General features: G+C 41.9%; 1 protein-coding gene across 1 annotated transcript in view; it reads left to right on the forward strand.

Moving 5' to 3' along the window:
- The window catches only part of HCRTR2 (hypocretin receptor 2), a 200,042-nt gene extending 185,328 nt beyond the window's left edge, over positions 1–14,714 (forward strand). Inside the window, exons 6-7 of the mRNA XM_040426809.1 lie at positions 10,098–10,219; positions 14,488–14,714. Of these exons, the coding sequence (XP_040282743.1) occupies positions 10,098–10,219; positions 14,488–14,714 (349 nt within the window). The remainder of the gene's footprint in view (positions 1–10,097; positions 10,220–14,487) is intronic.
- The last annotated feature ends 10,064 nt before the right edge of the window (positions 14,715–24,778 follow it).

The following is a 24,778-nucleotide window of genomic DNA, read 5'->3' on the forward strand; positions in this document are numbered from 1 at the left end:
AACTTACAAGTAGTGACTAGTGACTGAGTGGACTGACTAAGTCTCTTTCTATTCTAACTAGAGAGATTAGATCTGACTCTGACTGAGTCTGAGAGGAGAGCTGGCTGACGGCTGCCCCTGAATCTTCCTGATTTAAAAGTTAAAGGGGTTCTGCACTTTAATTTAGCTGATGATCTATACTCTGGATAGATCATCAGCTTCTGATCGGTGGGGGTCCCGGGTAAGACACCCTGGACCCCCGCCGATCAGCTGCTTGAGAAGGCACCGGCGCTCCAGTAGCGCTGCGGCCTTCTCACTCTTTACCGTCTGCTCAGTGATGTCACGAGTTACGACTAGTATCAACTAGCGTGGGCGGGGCTAAGCTCCATTCAAGTGAATAGAGCTTAGCCGCACTAAGGCTAGTTGATACTAGTCGTGATGTCAGTCAGTGGGCCGGCGGTAAACAGTGAGAAGGCCGCAGTGCTGCTTGAGCGCCGGTGCCTTCTCAAACAGCTGATCGGCGGGGGTACCGGGTGTCTAACCCCCGCCGATCAGAAGCTGATGATCTATCCAGAGGATAGATCATCAGTTAAATGAAAGTGCAGAACCCCTTTAAAGTTAATGTCAGTGCAGTCTGGATGATTACAGTGTTTACTACTTTACCGTTTAGAGAAATCATGTTCAAATGTGAGCGGTGGGGGGGGGGTAATCTGTGGTCTGTGGATGTCATGAGTCATTACACTGTTATAGGGGGGAGGGATCTGTGGATGATAGTGTTATAGGGAGGGGGATCGGGGGTCTGTGGATGTCATGACACTCTTACGAGGGGGGGAATCTGTAGATGACACTGTTATAGGGAGGGGGATCTGTAGATGACACGGTTATGGGGGGGGGGGAATCTGCAAAAAAACATTTCGGGAATGGAATTGCGGACCCGGAAGTGCGGGTCCGCATTTCCGTATACGGCAGCACGTCGTTCTGCACTATAGAAATGAATGGGTCCACAATTCCGTTAAACAAATTTCGGATGTGTGAATGGGGGTTTATAGGGAGAGGGATCCCGGTATGACACTGATATGGGGTGGATCTGTGGATGACACATAGCATAAGATGCTATAAACGGTATGTGTCATCCACAGATCCCCCTCCATAAGTGTCATCCACAGATCCCCAGGCAGCTAGGACATGTTGAAATCTGAGTGATTGGGGTTTTTCTTCCCCATTGCGGTTTTAGGTATTGGGTAAAGTATCGCAGCATTTCTAAGCATACTTGTGTAAATGTATCGTTGTTATAGCTGCCCCCCCTACTTTTGTCCTGGCCCCCAGTGTGCCCCCCCAAAATTTGAAAGCTAGAGACGCCACTGGGTACATGTGACAACAATCTCCCATATTCTTCATATGTCTGGGTTATGTGGTAGAGTGGCAAGACAAAAGCCTTTTCTTATGAAGAAAAACATCCAATCCAGGCTACATTTTGCAAAAACACATCTGAAGTCTCCCAAAAGCATGTGGGAAAAGGCGTTATGGTCTGATGAAACCAAGGTTGAACTTTTTGGTCATAATTCCAAATGATATGTTTGGCCCAAAAATAACACTGCACATCACCAAAAGAACACCATACCCACAGTGAAGCATGGTGGTGACAGCATCATGCTGTGGGTCTGTTTTTCTTCAGCTGGAACTGGGGCCTTAGTTAAGCTAGAGGGAATTATGAACAGTTCCAAATACCAGTCAATATTGGCACAAAACCTTCATTATTCTGCTAGAAAGCTGAACATGAAGAGGAACTTCATCTTTCAGCATGAGAACGACCCAAAGCATACATCCAAATCAACAAAGGAATGGCTTCACCAGAAGAAGAATAAAGTTTTGAAATGGCCTAGCCAGAGCCCAGACCTGAATCCGATTGAAAATCTGTGGGGTGATCTGAAGAGGGCTGTGCATAGGAGATGCGATCGCAATCTGACAGATTTGCAGTGTTTTTGCAAAGAAGAGTGGGGAAATCTTGCCAAGTAGAGTTGAGCGGACACCTGGATGTTTGGGTTCGACGGGTTCTGCCGAACTTCACAAAAATGTTCGAGTTCGGGACCCGAACTTGACCCCGAACCTGAACCCCATTGAAGTCAATAGGGACCCAAACTTTTGAGCACTAAAATGGCTGTAAAAATGTAATGGAAAGGGCTAGAGGGCTGCAAATGGCATCAAAATGTGGTTAAGAGCATGGCAAGTGTTCTGCAAACAAATGTGGATAGGGAAATGACTTTAAATAACATAAAATACATAAAAATTAAAAATAATCTTGATCTAGGTGGACGAGATCCATATGGAGTAGGAGGTTGAGGAGTCGGTAGATGTAGCGGTGTATGTAGAAGTGGCAGTGGAGGTGGAGGAGGTAGCCTACACTGCTTTTTGGTTTTAAATTTATTTTTATTTTTTTAAATTAGGGTACACCCCAAAACATTAGGAAATATAACCTGTGATAACCCCCTCCAGTCGTGCTGAACACACTTTCAGACAATACACTGGCTGCAGGGCAGGGCAGCATCTCCAAGGCGTAAAGGGCAAGCTCAGGCCATGTGCCCAATTTGGAGACCCAGAAGTTGCAGGGGGCAGAACCATCAGTCAGTTCATGTAGGCGTGTGCAAACATACTGCCCCACCATGTCGCACGTCCCTGTGATGTTCACGATCCAATTGGATATCTGCTCTATTAACTTCCGCTGTTCTTTTCTGCGCCTACCATGTTGATCACGGTTAGCGACGTATCAGGGTTCCACCCCGGAGAGGGAGCGTGAGAAAGAGAGACCACATCCATGGGAGATCAATGGATAAAATTTAATTGTGATCGAGCGGAAATGTGGGAGAAGCTATTAAAAAGGAAGAATTGAAGGAAAGGATAGGGCGCGCGGCAATTACCCACTCCTGGGGAGGTAGTGAAGATAAATAACAATACAGGACTCTAAAGATGCCCTGTTATTTGAATGATTAATAAAAAATTATAGGGAATGTCACTGGGGTATTTTGGATTTGGAAACGTTACCCAGGAGAGGCCCTGCTGCCGCTTTGTTGACTATAGATAACTTCTGCCTGATCGCACGTCCCTGTGACGTCCACGATCCATTTGGATATCTTCTCTATCAACTTTCGATGTTCTTTTCTGAGCCTACAATGTTGATCACGCTTATCGGCGAATCAGGGTTCCACGCCGGAGAGGGAGCGTGAAAAAGGGAGACCTCATCCAAGGGAGGTTAATGGCTGCAATGGGATGAAGTGGAAATGTGGGACAAGTTATTAAAGCAGAAGGATCGAATGAAAGGGCCAATTAAAGACGGATTTTAGAAATTTAAGTCCCTGTCACCTATGCAGAGCAGGGGTTTTTCATTGCCAGAAATGGGTAAATGTCACCCACCAATGGAACAGATTATTTAAAAAAAATTTGGTCCCTGTCACCTATGAAGAGCAGAGGTTTATTCACGGCAAAAATTGTAAAATGTCAACCCGAAAATGTAACAGACAAATTAGTGATTTTTTTTTACCTGACTACTAGGTAGAGCAGTAGTATATCACACCCAAAAATTGGCGAATTTCACCCGAAAATGTAACAGACGAATTAGTGTTTTTTTTTTTTTTTACATATCTACTAGGTAGAGCAGTGGTATATCACACCCAAAAATTGTTGAATATTACCCGAAAATGTAACAGACAAATTTGTGATTTTTTTTTACCTGTCTACTAGGTAGAGCATTGGTATATCACACCCAAAAATTGTTGAATATTACCCGAAAATGTAACAGACAAATTAGCCAAAAATTAGTGAAAGGATGTAAAATAAAATACGTACAAATAAAAAAATGTATTAATTAATTTAACAGGTGGAGGTCCATATGGAGTAGCAGTTTGAGGAGGCTGTGGATGTATTGTAGGTGGAAGCAGCGGTGGAGGAGGACGAGGTAGACCACACTGGTTTTTGGTTTTAATTATTATTATTTTGTTTTAATTAGGGTACACTTAAAAAGAGTGTGAAATAGCCAAAATACAAGAATGAGCAATTGCGCTGTAGTATAACAATGGCTGGTTAAGGCCAGTATACATGTCTATTCTGCACAAGGTACAGACAAGTCCTGTGGGATCCATGCCTGGTTCATTTTAATGAATGTGAGCTTGTCCACAATGGCTGTGGACAGGCGGCTGCGCTTGTCTGTGATAACGCCCCCTGCCATGCTAAGCACACAATCAGGTAATACACTGGCTGCGGGGCAGGCCAGCACCTCCAAGGCGTAAAGGGCAAGCTCAGGCCATGTGCCCAATTTGGAGACCTAAATGCTGCCTCCTGCTAAGACGTTCCATATCAGCTGGTGGTGCTGGTTGTTGTGGCGTGCTGACAAAGCTTTTCCACATTTCGGCCATGCTAACCCTGCCTTCTGAGGTGCTGGCGGTGCCTCAGCTGCATTGGCGACCTCTTCCTCTTCCTCTGCCTTCGCCTTGTGCTTCCACTGTGCGCCACCAGCAGCGCGTCCACCAGCGTTCACCTGTACTCGCGCATCTTACGATCACGCGCCAGTGAGGGAATTAAGGACGGTACATTGTCCTTGTAATGGGGATAATCACAAGTTAGAATGTGGGCAACAAGGCGGTCATCTTAGCGGAGACACTGCAGCATGTAATCGCTCATGTGTGCCAGGCTGCCCAGAGGCAACGAAAAGCTGTCCTCTGTGGGAGGTGTATCGTCTGTGTCCTCTGTATCTCCCAGCCACGCACCAGTGATGGCCATGAGCTAGTCTGGGTGCTACCCTGCTGTGAACATGGTTCCTCCTCCTCCATCTCCTCCTCCTCATCCTCCACCTCGTCATCCTCCAGAACTGTGCCCTGGCTGGACAATTGTGTACCTGGCATTTGTGGGTGCAGGAACCCACCCTCAGAGCTACTTGGTAATGACTGGCCGAAAAACCCTTTGAAATGATCGCTCTTCCTCCTCCTCCTCCTGTGCCACATCCTCTTCCATCATCGCCAGCATCGTTTTTTCAAGGAGGCATAGAAGTGGGATAGTAACGCTGAGATTGGCATTATCGGCTCTGGCCATGTTGGTGGACTACTCGAAACAGCGCAACAAGGAACACAGGTCTCGCATGGAGGTCCAGTCATTGGTGGTGAAGTGGTGCTGTTCCACAGAGCGATTCATCCGTGCGTGCTGCAGCTAAAACTCCACTATCGCCTGCTGCTGCTCGCACAGTCTGCCCAGCATTTGCAAGGTGGAGTTCCACCTTGTGGGCACGTCAAATATGAGGTGGTGAGCGGGCAGGCCGAAGTTACGCTGCAGCGCTGACACGCGAGCAGCAGCAGGGTTAGAATGCCGAAAGCGCGCACAGACGGCCCACACTTTATGCAGCAGCTCTGATATATCGGGGTAATTTTTAAGGAATCTCTGCACCACCAAATTCAGCACATGCGCCAGGCAAGGGATGTGCATCAAACCGGCTAGTCCCAGAGCTGCTACGAGATTTTGCCCATTATCGCACACCACCAGGCCGGGCTGGAGGCTCTCTGGCACCAACCACTTATCGGTCTGTTGTTAAAGGCCTGTCCACAGCTCCTGTGCGGTGTGGGGTTTGTCCCCCAAACAGATAAGTTTTGAAAATGCCTGCTGTCGTTTACCCCTGGCTGTGCTGAAGTTGGTGGTGAAGGTGTTACACTGACCGGATGAGGAGCCGGTAGAGGATTAGGAAGCGGAATAGGAGGAGGAAGTAACAGGAGGCAAACTGAAGCGCCCTTCAATCCTCGGTGGTGGAAGGACATGCGGCAAACTGCTATCCACCTCAGGCCCAGCTGCCACTGCATTTATCCAGTGTGCTGTTATGGAGATATAACGTCCCTGACCGTGCTTACTGGTCCACGTATCCGTAGTGAGGTGCACCTTGCCACAGATGGTGTCGCGCAGTGCACACCTGATTTTGTCCCCACTTGGTTGTGCTGGGAAGGGATGGCACGCCTGCAAAAGTAGTGGCGGCTGGGCACGACGTACTGTATGACAGCTACCGCCATAAGGCTTTTAAAACTCTCTGTCTCCACCAGACGGAATGACAGCATTTCAAAGGCCAGTCATTTTAAAATGCTGGCATTCAGGGCCAGGGATCGCAGGTGGGTAGGGGGTACTACCTCTTCCACTCCAGTGTTTGGGAGAGGGAGAGCTGAACGCTTCCATGGGACATTGTGGAGATGCTTGGTGACCCAGATGGTGGTGTTGCTGGCAGATCCTCTGTTTGCGGGGTGCCAGGTGGCACTGTCACTCCAGAGGAGGATGAAGAGGCCGAGACTGCAGCAGAAGAGGAAGTAGGAGGAGCCAGAGACCTTTTTTGGTTTTTGAGGTGTCTACTCCACTGCAGCTCGTGCTTTGCACTTAGATGCTTGGTCATGCAGGTTGTGCTCAGGTTGAGAACGTTTATGCCTTGCTTCAGGCTCTGATTGCGTGCAAACCACTCATATCTTGTCGTCAGCACATTGTCTGAAGAACTGCCACGCCAGGGAACTCTTTGGAGCTGGCTTTGATGTGCTCAGTCAGTTGCTGCGGTGGGCAGTAGTGATGAGCCTCCCGCCATATTCGATTTCGACGAAATTCGCAAATATTCGCTTGAATATTCGTCTCATATTCGTCGAAATCGAATATTCGTCATTATTCTAGTTATCGCGGTTAATATGCGATTTAAATAATTGCGTATTGCGATTTTAACTTAAGGTAACTTCCTATTGGTTTGATATCTAGAATTAGCAAAGATGACGAACGAATATTACGAATGTATTCGTCATATTCCTCAAAACGAAGATAACAAAGTATTTTCCATCTTCGTTTTAGCTCCATATTCGTCAACTTCGCTAATTCTAGCAATCAAATAGGAAAGTTGACTAGAGACAGCTAAGTTTTTAATTCGCTATGCGATAATATTACTTTAAAATAATTATAATACTTGATAATTATTCTATTTATTAAAAAAAAAAGCAAAGTAATATAATCGCATAGCGAATTAAACACAGCTGTCTCTATAGTCAACTTTCCTATTTGATTGCTAGAATTAGCGAAGTTGGAATTAGCGAATATGGAGCTAAAACGAAGATGGAGAATACTTTGTTATCTTCGTTTTGAGGAATCTGACGAATACATTTGTCATATTCGTTCGTCATCTTCGCTAATTTTACCAAGCCAACCATAGTAAACCAGGTCTAAGTTGAAATCGCAATTCGATTAATTCAAGTTATAATAATTGAATTGCGATTTCAACGTAATTCTCAAATCCGACAGTACATTCTAGTATGGAGGCGTTCCCATGGTGATGGGGACGCTCCATGAGCACGGAAGTCAGCAGAAGCGGCAACGGGCACTGACTGGACAAGTGGGAAAAGAAAAAATATAACAATAAAAATAAAAAATAAAACGAATATTCGAAATAGCGAATTTGTAGTGCTATATTCTAAATATTTGTGAATTAGCAAAGTGCCGATATTCAAATATTCGCGCTCAACACTAGTGGGCAGTAGCAGGCAGACTGTCTAGAGGACGGGCGCTCCGCTTTTGCACCCTGCTCCCTCTTCTGCTGTGCTGGTGGCTCTGTGCGACCATCGCCTCTTCCTCCAAACTACACAGGTCACTCGCATGACCTTGATTCCATGTGGGGTCGAGGACCTCATCCTCCTCCACATCATCTTCCACCCAGTCTTCACCCCTGCCCTCCTTGTCGGTCTGCACACTGCAGAAAGCAACAGCAGTTGGCACCTGTGTTTCGTCATCATCCGAGAAGTTCTGCGGTGGTCCTCCCATGTACTCATCTTGAAACATAAGTGGTTGGGCATCGGTGAACTCAATCTCTTCCACTTCTGGGGCAGGGCTAGGTGGATGGCCCTGGGAAACCCTGCTAACAGAGTCATCAAAAAGCAGAAGAGACTGCTGCATGACTTGGTGCTCAGACTGCTTGGCTTATTTGCAAGGGGGTGAGGTGAAAGACTGATGGACATCGGGTGCAGGTGCCAACTCTGATCTTTCAGCAGGAGACTGGGTGGGAGACAATGTGAATGAACTGGAGGCACTGTCAGCAACCCAATCTACTATCACCTGTACTTGTTCTGGCCTCACCATTCATAGAGCCGCATTAGGCCCGACCAAATACCGCTGCAGGTTCTGTTGCCTACTCGCACCTGAGGAAGGTGTTTCACTTGGGCATGTAGCTGGCACAGATCGACCGCGTCCTCTCCCTGCAACAGGAGCTCCACCAGCAGCACCACGACCGGGGCCATGTCCCTTATTTGAGGCTCTCCTCATATTTCTCAAATTTAGGATCTTGCTCTAAATGGTTTTTTTTCTAATAGCAGAATATAACCACAGTATCTAAAGGGTGTATCTCACAATGACATATGCAGCAAAGGCTGCAAAATTAAAAAAAATTTGCCCAAAATGGGTGTTTTTTTTATAGCAGAATAGAACCACAGTATCTAAAGTGTGTATCTCACAAATACAGATGCAGACTAGGCCGCAATTAACGATTTTGGCCCAAAATGGGTGTTTTATTAATAGCAGAATAGAACCACAAGATCTAAAGGGTGTATCTTACAATGACATATGCAGCAAAGGCTGCAAAATAAAGTTTTTGCCCAAAATGGGTGTTTTTTTTAATAGCAGAATAGAACCACAGTATCTAAAGTGTGTATCTCACACATACAGATGCAGACTAGGCAGCAATTAAAGATTTTTGCCCAAAATGGGTGTTTTTCTAATAGCAGAATAGAACCACAGTATCTAAAGGGTGTATCTCACACGTACAGATGCAGACTAGGCCGCAATTAATGATTGTTGTCCAAAATGGGTGTTTTATTAATAGCAGAATAGAACCTCAGTATCTAAAGGGTGTATCTTACAATGACTTATGCAGCAAAGGCTGCAGAATTAAGTTTTTGCCCAAAATGGGTGTTTTTCTACTAGCAGAATAGAACCACAGTATTTAAAGAGTGTATCTCACAATAACATATGCAGCAAAGGCTGCAAAATTATTGTTTTTTGCCCAAAATGGGTGTTTTTCTTAATAGCAGAATAGAACCACAGTATCTAAAGGGTGTATCTCACAATTACATATGCAGCAAAGGCTGCAAAATTAAGTAGTTTTTTTTCAAATCCAGAAAATTATTGAAGTATTTCAAACTTGTTTTTAACAATCACAGATGCAGCAAGGGCTGCAATATTAAGTATTTTGCCCAAAAAGGTTGTTTTTTTACTAACAGACTATGACAGCTGTATATAAAGCTTGAATTTCACAAGTGCAGATGCAGCAAGGGCTGTAAAATTGTGTATTTTGCCCGAAAAGGGTGTTTTTTAAAACACAGAAAATTATAGCTGTATTTCTAGCTTAAATTGCACACTGACTAATGCAGCAGAGGCCCAAGATGAAGGTTATTGCCAAATATAGGTGTTTTTTAAAAGCCAGAAAATTATTGAAGTATTTCACACTTTACATGTTAGCCTGCACAGAAATATAAAACAAGTCCTCTGCTAAATAGGAATGCTCACTATATCAGAAATTACTATGAGGTTTTTCTAATGCAGGTTAGCATTCAGCTCTATAGCTGAGTGGATAAGGTCCTTGCCTCTAATGTACAACATTAGGAGTTCAAATCCTGGCAGAAACTTTTCAGAAATTAGATTTAAATACACTGGGGTGTTCCCAAGCACTGACTCCATATCTGCATATTGCTATATATGGAGTCAGAGCAGGGACTCCTAAGCCGAACTAGAGTCCCAACACCCTCCCCTCTTTAGAGCAGGGGGTGCCTGGTGTTCTCCTATTGACTTCCATTGTGCTCGGGTGCTCGGTAAAACACCCGAGCATCGCAAAGTGTTCTATTCGAGCACACAAGCACTTTGGTGCTCGATCAACACTAGCAGTAGTCACATGTTTGACATCATCACTTCACCTAATTAAAAAAAAAGCCTCTCAGGTCGTAGCAGAGTTGTGACGTTGGATGTAATAGGTAATAATTTTTTTTCCCACTGTTAGCCATCTTTTGATTAAACTAGACAATTCTTTTAATATCTTATTTCCTTTTTACTGTAGTAATGGTTGTCACATTTTATTTTGTTTTTAGAGTTTTTGGAATGTTTGCTCAGACAAACAACAGGGAAACAGTTTATGCCTGGTTTACATTTTCTCATTGGTTGGTGTATGCTAATAGTGCAGCTAATCCAATAATTTACAACTTTCTTAGTGGTAAGTTTTTAGTGGTAAGTTCTGTTTGCTTGCTTTCTCTGATTCAATGAACTGTAATATCAAAGGACTGTGAAGAGTTATTATTGACAATGTAAAATGCATTTTAATGAAGTTTTATAAAGTTTTCCAAAGTGGATAATCCTTGTTAAGTATTAATGAATTAGACTAACTTTATGTTGCTTGTAAATAGAATAAAAACCAAGCATTTTATATGTACTATAATGCAATGCTAAGAGCTAATACACTTTAGCAAACCTTTTTTAATGTCATAGGGGCATACCAAACATTTTGATCCCTGGGTGACTGAGTGCTGAGACAAGACAAAATAAGCAGAAGTTCTTAACTGATGGAAGATGAAAATGAAGACAGCCTCATAAACTTTCTACTGAGTCCATCTTCAGTGGCTAGTAGAGACAGTGCCCAGCTGAGCACTTTTAATTCATTGTTTAAGCAGCCAGCGTGGGTTTCAGCACTTAAGCCTACACTAGTCAAAACCTTTGATATGTCAATATGACATACCAAATGTTTTGCTGATTTGCAGTTACACTTTCTTTACTTTTGTGTAAAACAAAGACAAAAATGTTAAAGGAGTAATGCCTTTCTTGGTAACCAGAAAAATTATAATTGAAGACCTTTCTGTTTTACATGAAAGTACTTTATGTCACAAAAAATGGATTAGTTAACATGGTACCATGTAATTAGTTTTCTGCACATCTACATAATAAGACATTATTGCTAAAAATAAAATGCTAAGATTTCTAAGGCAGTGTCTTCCTCTTTGATGCTCTACAGAGTTAGAGACTGTTCAAACCTCCTTTCTGCTTTTTGTCAAGCATGTATGTTTGAATATAGTAACATCATATAAAAATATATTGCTCGACTATAATTGGAAACAAAATTCAAAAGAGCACACTCTTGACTGTGTTTGTTCATGTTTATATTTCTATACTTTTTTTGAAGAACAGAATAATGTAGTATAACACACTATTCTGCCCTGCAGAAAAGAGTATTGTAGTCAATACGAGACACATGAAAACATTATGTTTCCATCTGTTAAACATATGTTTTTTTTTTACATATAATGCTTTGAAATCTTCAAATCTTTATTTAAAGCAAGAGACACTTTGCAAAAAAAAAACTGGATAACTTAAAAAAACAGACTTAAATGAATTGGAATGTATGCACAAAATCAGATAACTATGAAATTGCATGCATTTTGTATATGTTTTTTAATGTATATCTAACATATAATTTAAACTTACCTTAAAGGGGTTCTGCAGGTTTTTTAAACTGATGATCTATCCTCTGGATAGATCATCAGCATCTGATCGGCGGGGGTCCGACACTCGGGACCCCTGCCTATCAGCTGTTTGAGATGGCAGTGGCGCTGGCAGTAGTGCCACGGCCTTTTCACTGTTTACCGCAAGCCCAGTGATGTCACGACTAGTATAAATGGCCTCGGTGGGGTTAAGCTCCATTCAAATGAACAGAGCTTAGCCCCACCCAGGCCATTGATACTAGTCGTGACATTACTGGGCCTGCGATAAACAGCGAGAAGTCCACGGCGCCACTGCCAGCACCGCTGCCTTCTCAAACAGCTGATCGGGGGGTCCCGGGTGTTGGCCCCCCGCTGATCAGATGCTGATGATCTATCCAGAGGATAGATCATCAGCTTAAAAACTGCAGAATCCCTTTAAAAATTAGATGTCAACAGCCCCTTAGACTCTGATCACATACAGTCATGTGAAAAAATTAGGACACCCTTTGAAAGCATGTGGTTTTTTGTAACATTTTTAATAAATGGTTATTTCATCTCCGTTTCAACAATACAGAGAGATTAAAGTAATCCAACTAAACAAAGAAAACTGAAGAAAAGTCTTTTCAAGATCTTCTGTAAATGTCATTCTACAAAAATGCATATTCTAACTGAGGAAAAAGATAGGACACCCTCACATGTATTCCCTCTTAAATTGGCTCAGATCTCACACAGGTATATCACACCAGGTGCACATAATTAGTAGATCGTTACTCTGCATGTTGAATGAGGCTTGCCCTATTTAAACCTCAGACATTTAGTTTGGTGTGCTCCTGACTGTTGAAGTGAGAGTGAGCACCATGGTGAGAGCAAAAGAGCTGTCAGAGGACTTCAGAAAAAAGATTGTAGCAGCCTATGAGTCTGGGAAGGGATTTAAAAAGATCTCAAAAGATTTTGAAATCAGCCATTCCACTGTCCGGAAGATAGTCTACAAGTGGAGGGCTTTCAAAACAACTGCCAACATGCCCAGGACTGGTCGCCCCAGCAAGTTCACCCCAAGAGCAGACCGCAAGATGCTAAAAGAGGTATCCAAAAACCCTAAAGTGTCATCTCGAGAACTACAGCAGGCTCTGGCTACTGTTGATGTAGAAGTACATGCCTCTACAATCAGAAAGAGACTGTACAAGTTTAACTTGCATGGGAGGTGTGCAAGGAGGAAACCTTTGCTTTCCAAGAGAAACATCGAGGCCAGACTGACATTTGCCAGCGATAAAGTTGACAAAGACCAGGACTTCTGGAATAATGTTCTTTGGACAGATGAGTCCAAAATTGAATTATTTGGACACAACAGCAGAGGACATGTTTGGCGTAAACCAAACACAGCATTCCAAGAAAAGTACCTCATACCAACTGTGAAGCATGGAGGTGGAAGTGTCATGGTTTGGGGCTGCTTTGCTGCAGCAGGACCTGGTCAGCTCACCATCATAGAATCCACGATGAATTCTACTGTGTATCAGAAGGTGCTTGAAAAACATGTGAGACCATCAGTTAGAAAATTAAAGCTGAAGCGGAACTGGACCATGCAACATGACAATGACCCAAAACATACTAGTAAATCAACCAAAGATTGGCTGAAAAAGAAGAAATGGAGAGTCCTGGAATGGCCAAGTCAAAGTCCAGATTTGAATCCCATTGAGATGCTGTGGGGTGACTTGAAAAGGGCTGTACGTGCAAGAAACCCCTCAAACATCTCACAGCTGAAAAAGTTCTGCATTGAGGAGTGGGGTAAAATTTCCTCAGACCGATGTCGAAGACTGGTAGATGGCTACAAGAACCGTCTCACTGCAGTTATTTCAGCCAAAGGAGGTAACACTCGCTATTAGGGGCAAGGGTGTCCTATCTTTTTCCTCAGTTAGAATAGGCATTTTTGTAGAATGACATTTACAGAAGATCTTGAAAAGACTTTTCTTCAGTTTTCTTTGTTTAGTCGGATTACTTTAATCTCTCTGTATTGTTGAAACGGAGATGAAATAACCATTTATTAAAAATGTTACAAAAAACCACATGCTTTCAAAGGGTGTCCTAATTTTTTCACATGACTGTATACCGTAATTTTTCCTATTCTGATGAAACTTTGCTGTATTTTGTCATCAAATATAGTATAGTCTTCTGCACTATTCTTGATGCCAGAAATATTGTTACCTTACAGATCCCACAGTAGGAACAATCAGGATTAAATGGGTCAGACATGGCTGATTTAAGTAGGAAAGCCATGAAGGTAGTTAGAACAAAGGGTGATAGCGTTATAGTTTAATATTAACAAGACTTTAAACAGCAATAATGACCAAAAAATAACAAGAGCAAAACAGACACAACTGAAAGATTCTTCAGGCCTCAAAGTACAAAATTGAGTAGGTCCACGAAATGTAACATATTATCATTGCACTATAGTCAAAAATGCCTCTGATCTTATGTTTTTAAACTATTATTAATGATAAACCTATGGACAGAGGAATGAATGGTGATGATGGTTTGCTAGTGAAATTAATTAGAGAAGTTTTCCAGGAATTAATATTGATGACCTATCCTCAGGATAGGTCACCAATATTAGATTGGCAGAGGTACGACTCTTGGAAACCCTGCCAATTAGCTATTAGAAGAGGTGCGGTGCTCCGTGAACACCGCAGCCTTTTCCTAGGCCATGTGACATCACCATGCATTGGTCCCATGACCTAGTTGCAGTAGCAGGCATAGCCGTGATATGATGTACGACGCTGTGCTTGGTAAGCTGCTGGGAGCGTGCCGCACCCACCTAAGCTCCAGTAAGCGTCATTCCTTCCCGAAACAGCTGATCCTGAGGATAGATCATCGTTATCATTTCCTGGATAACCCTTTAAGACAAATTATTGTTGTCAGAACTTTCCTGCCTGCAATCCCTCCTCCCCGTACAAACAGCTAGCACTTTTTGGACCTTATTTAGAACAACCTGTTAATCTTTTTATGTTCTTTTTAGGTAAATTTAGAGAAGAATTCAAAGCGGCCTTTTCGTGCTGTTGCCTTGGCGATAATAATAACCAAGATGAAAACTTAATTCGAGGAAGAACCAGTAATGAAAGTAGAAAATCACTGACTACACAGATCAGCAACTTTGATAATGTGTCAAGAATCTCAGAACATGTTGTCCTAACAAATATTAGCAGTCTGAAAACAAATGGTACTGGACAATTACAAAACTGGTAACATTTCAAATGCAAGGCAACAAGCTTAAAGAGAACCTGTTAACACAAAATGCAATGCAATCTGAAAGTACCATGTTATAAAGTAGGAGAAACTGAGCAGAATGATATATACACTGAACAAAAATATAAACCCAACACTTTCGGTTTTGCTCCCATTTTGCATGAGCTGAACGCAAATATCTGAAACATTTTCTACATACACAAAAGACCCTTGACTCTCAAATATTGTTCACAAATCTGTCTAAATCTGTGTTACTGAGCACTTCTCCTTTGCCAAGATAATCCATCCCACCTCACAGGTGTGGCATATCAAGGTGCTGATTAGACAGCATGAATATAGCACAGGTGTGCCTTAGACTGCCCACAATAAAAGGACACTCTGAAATGTGCACAGTTTTGCCTTACTGGGGGGAAGGGGGTCAGAAAACCAGTCAGTATCTGGTGTGGCCACCATTTTCCTCACGCAGTGCAACACATCTCCGTTGCATAGAGTTGATCAGGTTGTTGATTGTGGCCTATGGAATGTTGGTCCAATGCTCTTCAATAGCTGTGCAAAGTTGCAGAATATTGGCGGGAACTGGAACACGTTGTCGTATACGTCGATCCAGAGCATCCCCAACATGCTCAGTGGGTGACATGTCCGGTGAGTATGCTGGCCATGCAATAACTGGGATGTTTTCAGCTTCCAGGAATTGTGTACAGATCCATGCAATGTGGGGCCGTGCATTATCATGCTACAACACGAGGTGATGGTCATGGATGAATGACACAACAAGGGACCTCAGGATATTGTCACGGTATCTCTGTGCATTAAAAATGCCATCAATAAAATGCACCTGTGTTCGTTGTCCATAACATACGCCTGCCCATACCATAACCTCACCGCCACATGGGCCACTCGATCCACAACGTTGACGTCAGCAAACCGCTCACTCACACGACGCCACACACGCTGTCTGCCATCTGCCCTGAACAGTGAAAACCAGGACTCATCCGTGAACAGAACGCCTCTCCAACGTGCCAGACGCCATCAAATGTGAGCATTTTCACACTCAAGCTGGTTACGATGATGAACTGCAGTCGGGTTCAGACCCAGATGAGGACGACGAGCATGCAGATGAGCTTCCCTGAGATGTTTTTTGACAGTTTGTGCAGAAATTCTTTGGTTATGCAAACCAATTGTTGCTGCAGCTGTCCGGGTGGCTGATCTCAGACGATCATGGAGGTGAACATGCTGGATGTGGAGGTCCTGGGCTGGTGTGGTTACACGTGGTCTGCGGTTGTGAGGCCGGTTGGATGTACTGCCAAATTCTCTGAAACGCCTTTGGAGACGGCTTATGGTAGAGAAATGAACATTCAATACAGGGGCAACAGCTCTGGTAGACATTCCTGCAGTCAGCATGCCAATTGCATGTTCCCTCAAACTTTGCAACATCTGTAGCATTGTGCTGTGTGATCAAACTGCACATTTCAGAGTGGACTTTTATTGTGGGCAGTCTAAGGCACACCTGTGCAATATTAATGCTGTCTAGTCAGCACCTTGATATGCCACACCTGTGTTGTGGTATGGATTATCTCAGCAAAGAAGAAGTGCTCACTAACACAGATTTAGACAGATTTGTGAAAATATTTGAGAGTCAAGGGTCTTTTGTGTATGTAGAAAATGTTTCATATCTTTGAGTTCAGCTCATGCAAAATGGGAGCAAAACCGAAAGTGTTGCGTTTATATTTTTGTTCAGTGTAGTTTTGTGGGAAACGATTCAGTAAAACTTGTAATTTATACCTTTATATCTTTTGTTTTTTTTCAACTCCTGTGAATGCCTATCTGTACAGGCTGAAGGTGTTATCAGTGAGTGACAGCTATCTCTCTATGCACACTTATACACACAATGCTATCAATCACTGATAACACCTCCTCCCTGTACCAATAGGTGCTCTCAGGAGGTTAAAAAGCAAATATATAAATGAGTAAATTCACGGTTTTACTGAATCTTTTCCCACAAAGATATATAATTTTCTTAGCTCCTACTGCTCTATAACATGGTGTTTTGAGATAGAATTGCATTTTGTGGTGCGGGGTCCACTTTAAAATCTATGAAGAAAGCTGTTTCTTCTAATATTATGATAAAAGCATTGTTTTAACTCTAAATTATAGCTATAAAACTTTAAAAGCCATACATTTTAAATATAGGAGTATTTTATGATCCCAATATAATATTGTGCTCCTCTTTATATAAAGGTTTAGTAGTAAAACATAAAAGACAAAATAAACAGACTTGCTAAAATTGCAAGATTTACTGTATGTGAGCAAACATTAAAACTTGATTGAAATAAGAAATAACTAAACATAGTTAACTGAAAACTGAGGTGCTGTGAGCCTCCTTTCAATAATGGTCATGATCATCAACCACCTTAGTTATAACACATACGTATACAAAGAAGTGATAGATCACTCTGTGTATAATGAACCAACGGTATATAATACTGTATAGGAGTTTCACTGTTTTGAATTGAATTGCTGAAATAAATTCACTTTTCAATGATATACTAATTTGTTAAGATGCACCTATATGTCAAGTTTAGAGACAGGTTGAGGACACATCTGTAAAATGTCTAGTTGCTTAAGAGTTAATATCATTATGACATCTGCTGCCATAAACCTGGGGACTGATATTCCCTTCACTTGCCTTTAGGTCATAAAAATGACTCTAAAATCCAAAGGGACTGAACTGAGTGAATCGTTTGCCCTGTAAAACATGAATCTACTCATCTGTAATCTGCAGGAGAATTAGAGACCCCCACTCCATACTGATGCCTAGAGATTCACTTTAAAGGTATGTTCACATGGTGTATTTTTCCACTGGAAAAATGTGCCATGAAATCTGAAGCAGAAATACAAAGCTGTGGTCTCTGAACAGACACCGTGCCAAGAGGCAGCTTACCCCTTCTTGATGCAACCAGGAAACACACATGGAAATAATCAGAAGTCCTGTGGATGGCAGTGCAGACTCTGCACAAAACCCTAGTGTGAATGAGTCTTACAAATCCTTGTATCTGGATGTATGTAAAATCCAGCATTATTCACAAAATCAAGGTGCCTATATTTTTGTGGACAACAAACTTTTACCAAGCACAGAAAAATGTAATGCTGTACTAAAGGGCAAAAACTTAGATTTTTTTTGTTATGAAAATTGTTATATACAATATAGTTTCAACTCCATATATTACATATTTCTATATTGAAATCCATACCGTTGAACTTTATTGTCATGGCTGACAATTCTATATTTATACACCCAAATAAAATATGTGAAATATTATTAAAACATTAAAGTCTATAAGGTAAAAACTTGTCTTTTCTCACCCATAGACCACTGTAAATTTACAGCCTAAATTAGTATATTTTATATGATTATAAAAAGTGTACAGTACTGTATATACAAAATGTGATGTGAAAATTTTACATTTGATGGTTTACTTTTAGCATTAACTTATTATTTAATTTCAAAGTAGCACAATTAGATTTTTTTCTATACAAGTGTTTCTTACATTTTAGCATAGTCATTTTGGCCAGCCACACACGACTGAGTTCAATGAGAGAAACTTGTGTGTGTCAGTGTAAGGTCCGATTCTGACCTCTGCTCCTTTGACAGGCTCACATAACATTAAAATGATGATGCTATGCGATCCTGCAAGACCTGGAATCTATTGAATTACACTGACATATTGCTGTCAGTGTAATTCAATAGATTTTAGGTCTCACAGAGACAAACGGTCTTATAAATCATTACAATGCTGTGTGATTTTGTCAGAGGAGTAGAGTTCAGAATGGGAACTCACGCTGCCCATGCAGTGAGTTTCTTGCATTGAACTTGCTTGTGTTTGTCTGTCTTTAGGGTTCATTTAAAGGAGATGGCTACTTTATTTTTGCAAATTGTTGGCAACAGTACTGTAAGTCACTTTTGTAATATGATGTGATTAGGAAATCAACACAGATATCTTAATTTAAAGTGCCACCTCCTTCTTTAGTTATATATACAGGAGAAAAGAAAAGAACCGGAGACAGCGCCTCGTGTGTAGAACCGTCTATCTGGTTATTGCAAAAATAACAGTTTATGCTTACCAAAAAAGGTTGTGACAAGTCACAACGCCAGTGAATCGCCTTGCTGGAATATTCCCATCCAGCTTTTGGGGTCTTTCTGCGTCTGCTGCCATGGTCTTTGCCCTTTTTCCGTTGGTTAAGGACTTTTGGGATGTGAAGGAATGTGGATGTGAAGAAAATCAGACCCTTTCCAGCAACGCTGATGCAGAGGAACTCAGGACCAAGATGGTGTAGGTAAAGGAGTTCTTTATTCAAAGGACTGTCAACGTGTTTCTTGGGCGAACAGCCCCCTTCATCAGGACAATAAAACTTACATATAACAGACGTGATTGTTACAGTTTTTTTTATTCCCTCTGTTTGAGAGCGATGTGCACAGCCAGTGAGGGGCGGGGGAGGGGTCCAGGGGCGGGCCGTGATGGGAGGTGTCTGGAGAGTGGGAGTGGCCTTCACTAATGTACCAAGTGTGGCTGCGGTGTTTGTGGGCGGTGTTACAGCGGCATGAGACGCCTCAGAATGACAGCCTGAGCCGCGCATGCAAGCCTTAGCTACTCTTCAAAGCGCCTGTGTTCTGGGCTGCGATTTTTGTGGACAGTGTCACAGCGGTATGACACGCCTTAGAGTGACAGCCGGAGGAGTGCATGCATAGCTTTGCTATCATCCGAGGCGGCTGTTTTCGGGACGGCAGTGGGTGAAGTCATCCTACTGTGTCTGGCTCGTAACTGGTCCCAGCCGGGAGAGGAGGGGGAGTGTCTCCATGGCTCAATGCTCGTGCCGAGGTGGCTGTCAAAATGTATAACGCTGCAGATACAGCACTATGGGTGTATGTCGGTGCAGGGGATAGTAGAAGCAACTATAGTACGTTTGATATTTATGATGCCCTGAAGCATGTATTGCGCAGCTCCTGATTTTTGGGACCAAAAACTGGGTGCATGCTAGCGATAAGTAAATAAATATTAGGCAGATCCAGAATTCATAAACTGAGAATAAAACATAAATAGACGCTAGCTATAAATAAATAAATGAAAGAGGTTCAGGATGGCTGAATGATACTAGCCTATACTAAAATAAAAAATACAAACCGGATTCCAAAAAAGTTGGGACACTATACAAATCGTGAATAAAAACTGAATGCAATGATGTGGAGGTGCCAACTTCTAATATTTTATTCAGAATAGAACATAAATCACGGAACAAAAGTTTAAACTGAGAAAATGTACCATTTTAAGGGAAAAATATGTTGAATCAGAATTTCATGGTGTCAACAAATCCCCAAAAAGTTGGGACAAGGCCATTTTCACCACTGTGTGGCATCTCCCCTTCTTCTTACAACACTCAACAGACGTCTGGGGACCGAGGAGACCAGTTTCTCAAGTTTAGAAATAGGAATGCTCTCCCATTCTTGTCTAATACAGGCCTCTAACTGTTCAATCGTCTTGGGCCTTCTTTGTTGCACCTTCCTCTTTATGATGCGCCAAATGTTCTCTATAGGTGAAAGATCTGGACTGCAGACTGGCCATTTCAGTACCCGGATCCTTCTCCTACGCAGCCATGATGTTGTGATTGATGCAGAATGTGGTCTGGCATTATCTTGTTGAAAAATGCAGGGTCTTCCCTGAAAGAGATGACGTCTGGATGGGAGCATATGTTGTTCTATAACCTGAATATATTTTTCTGCATTGATGGTGCCTTTCCAGACATGCAAGCTGCCCATGCCACACACACTCATGCAACCCCATACCATCAGAGATGCAGGCTTCTGAACTGAGCGTTGATAACAACTTGGGTTGTCCTTGTCCTCTTTGGTCCGGATGACATGGCGTCCCAGATTTCCAAAAAGAACTTCGAATCGTCATTCGTCTGACCACAGAACAGTCTTCCATTTTGCCACACTCCATTTTAAATGATCCCTGGCCCAGTGAAAACGCCTGAGCTTGTGGATCTTGCTTAGAAATGGCTTCTTCTTTGCACTGTAGAGTTTCAGATGGCAACGGCGGATGGCACGGTGGATTGTGTTCACTGACAATGGTTTCTGGAAGTATTCCTGAGCCCATTCTGTGATTTCCTTTACAGTAGCATTCCTGTTTGTGGTGCAGTGTCGTTTAAGGGCCCGGAGATCACGGGCATCCAGTATGGTTTTACGGCCTTGACCCTTACGCACAGAGATTGTTCCAGATTCTCTGAATCTTCGGATGATGTTATGCACAGTTGATGATGATAGATGCAAAGTCTTTGCAATTTTTCGCTGGGTAACACCTTTCTGATATTGCTCCACTATCTTTCTGCACAACATTGTGGGAATTGGTGATCCTCTACCCATCTTGGCTTCTGAGAGACACTGCCACTCTGAGAAGCTCTTTTTATACTCAATCATGTTGCCAATTGACCTAATTAGTGTTAATTGGTCTTCCAGCTCTTCGTTATGCTCAAATTTACTTTTTCCAGCCTCTTATTGCTACTTGTCCCAACTTTTTTGGGATTTGTTGACACCGTGAAATTTTGAATCAACGTATTTTTCCTTTAAAATGATACATTTACTCGGATTAAACGTTTGATCTGTCATCTACGTTCTATTACAAATAAAATATTGACATTTGCCATCTCCACATCATTGCATTCAATTTTTATTCACAATTTGTTTAGTGTCCCAACTTTTTGGAATCCGGTTTGTGTAAGCAATATAAAGAAATATAAAAGATATATAAAATATAAAAAATATATATAAACTGTACAGTGTAAGAGATCACAGCGAAGTAGCTGGGGGCTCTTTTCTTTTTATCCTATGATATAGGGGGCTATAATACTATTTTGCTGATTTTTATTATTATTATTACTGTGACCATTGGGGGTTACCCTTGGTTGCCTTAGTGACGCCCCTAATACTGGGAGTTATGATGTACTTTTTTTATTATATTTTCTCTCGTTAAGTTGCCATAGGATTTTGTCCAGTATGACAATGACAAATAAGTTGGGCGGGACGTTCTCACCCTATTTGCGTGACAACTATGTCCCAAATATTTTATATGATGTGGAGAATATTGCGATTAATTCTTTCGTCTGAAAAAGGCCAGGGGGGATGTTCTTCTATTCAATGTTATGGATTATAAAATGGTCTCACTAATCTCGTTTAATCCATATGGGGTCAGAGTGTCCAGTTGATCCAATATGCCTCCCTTTTCTGGAGGCTACTGAACCTATTGTATGGATTGTCGGGTATGTTATCAATTGGAGTAATTTTTAGCTCATGTTTATTTTTTTCTGGTGTGGATACACAGTGCCTAGAAATACTGTGTTTCGCACACTGTTTTTGTATGTTATACACTCACCTAAAGAATTATTGGGAACACCATACTAATACGGTGTTGGACCCCCTTTTGCCTTCAGAACTGCCTTAATTCTACGTGGCATTGATTCAACAAGGTGCTGATAGCATTCTTTAGAAATGTTGGCCCATATTGATAGGATAGCATCTTGCAGTTGATGGAGATTTGAGGGATGCACATCCAGGGCACGAAGCTCCCGTTCCACCACATCCCAAAGATTCTCTATTGGGTTGAGATCTGGTGACTGTGGGGGCCATTTTAGTACAGTGAACTCATTGTCATGTTAAAGAAACCAATTTGAAATGATTCGAGCTTTGTGACATGGTGCATTATCCTGCTGGAAGTAGCCATCAGAGGATGGATACATGTTCTCATTCTGTTTACGCCAAATTCGGACTCTACCATTTGAATGTCTCAACAGAAATCGAGACTCATTAGACCAGGCAACATTTATCCAGTCTTCAAAAGTCCAATTTTGGTGAGCTCGTGCAAATTGTAGCCTCTTTTTCCTATTTGTAGTGGAGATGAGTGGTACCCGGTGGGGTCTTCTGCTCTTGTAGCCCATCCGCCTCAAGGTTGTGCGTGTTGGGGCTTCACAAATGCTTTGCTGCATACCTCGGTTGTAACGAGTGGTTATTTCAGTCAACGTTGCTCTTCTATCAGCTTGAATCAGTCGGCCCATTCTCCTCTGACCTCTAGCATCCACAAGGCATTTTTGCCCACAGGACTGCCGCATACTGGATGTTTTTCCCTTTCACACCATTCTTTGTAAACCCTAGAAATGGTTGTGCGTGAAAATCCCAGTAACTGAGCAGATTGTGAAATACTCAGACCGGCCCGTCTGGCACCAACAACCATGCCACGCTCAAAATTGCTTAAATCACCTTTCTTTCCCATTCTGACATTCAGTTTGGAGTTCAGGAGATTGTCTTGACCAGGACCACACCCCTAAATGCATTGAAGCAACTGCCATGTGATTGGTTGACTAGATAATTGCATTAATGAGAAATAGAACAGGTGTTCCTAATAATTCTTTAGGTGAGTGTATCTATGCTGATTTACTCTGCAGTGTAGTGCTTGTGTCGCGCATCCCACATATTGAAGGCCGCATTCGCACTCGATCAAGTATATGACGTAACTGCTTTGGCAGGTTAGATGATGTTTTATCATAAAAGTGGTGCCATTCTTTGTTGAGGTAAAGGTTGTACTGTTGTGTGTGATCATAGTGCAGCATTGGAAGCGGTTTGCTTCACATTTGTAGCTGCCCGTGTTTTTTTTATGTGGTATTATTTCGTATCCTGATATGTTGCTTTGGTTTACTTGGAGCAAGAGTACTTTTAATTGTAGGCACTCTTCTATAAATAATCACAGGTTTTTTAGGGAGATATTTTTCAAGGTAGGGGTCTTGTCTCAGAATATGCCAGTGCTTTGTTATTATTGCGTGGATGGCTTTATTATAGGTGTTATATTGTGTGATAAGGTTTAGGTGTATTTCCGTTTGTGTTTCTTCTTCCTTTACTTTACTCATCAAGCATTCTTTCTTTGTGTTTTTGGCACTCCTCTGATAAGCATTTTTTTATCAGTTTTATTGGGTATCTTTTATCTAAAAACCTTTTTTGTATAATTTTTGCTTGTTGTGGGAAATCTACTTCCTCTGTACAGTTACGTCTCACGCACTTATATTGGCTATATGGGACGTTTTGTAGCCATTTTTAGTGATGAAAGCTCTTGAAATGTATGTAGCTATTAGTGTCCATTTGCTTGAAGAACGTTTTAGTTGTAAGCGTATTATTTTTGCTGGTAATGGTGATATCTAAGAAGCCTATTTCGGTTTTGTGGTAATTCGGAGTAAAGGAGATACCCCAATCTGTGTTGTTTAACTGTTCACAGAAATCTAATGTTGAGCTCTCATCCCCATCCCAGATGATAAAAATGTCATCTATGTACCTTTTGTAATAAATGATCTGTTTTATCTGGCGGGGGTTATTGTAAATACGTGTATTCTCGAATTGGCCCATAAATATATTGGCGAAAGCCGGTGCCACTTTCGTGCCCATAGCGGTCCCCCGACATTGGTGGTATGTGGAGTTATTGTAGATTAATTTTTTTTTCTAGGACGAAGCGTAGGCCTTCCAGTAGAAATTGAACTTGTGGGAGTTTTAGTGTGGGGTCACTACGCAGTGTGGGTTCTACACATTTCATACCTAAATTATGTTTGATGTTCGAATATAGCGCTGTTACGTCCATAGTGAACAGCGCATAAGTATCTTTCCATGTATTAGCTATTTCTTGGATCAGCTGTCTAGAATCATGTAAATAACTTGGTAGATTGTGCACATAGGGTTGGAGAAATAAATCAAAATATTGTGACAGGTTGCTTGTTGCTGAATTGGTGTTAGACACAATGGGCCTTCCTGGAGGGTTTTCTGTATTTTTGGAAGATGATAAAAGTATGGATTAGACAGGAATTTTGGCGTGAGGAAATTTTTTTTATTTTTTGTTTATATATTGGCTTTCATATGCATTCTTGTTAATGTTTGTTAATTCTTCTTTACATCTGGAAAGGGGTTTTCAGATATTATGTGGTAATAATCCGTGTTGTTAAGGATATTTTGGGCTTCCTTTTCACAGTCTTCTAGATTT

Source organism: Bufo bufo, chromosome 4 (genome assembly GCF_905171765.1).
Source record: "Bufo bufo chromosome 4, aBufBuf1.1, whole genome shotgun sequence".
NCBI classification, from domain to species: domain Eukaryota; kingdom Metazoa; phylum Chordata; class Amphibia; order Anura; family Bufonidae; genus Bufo; species Bufo bufo.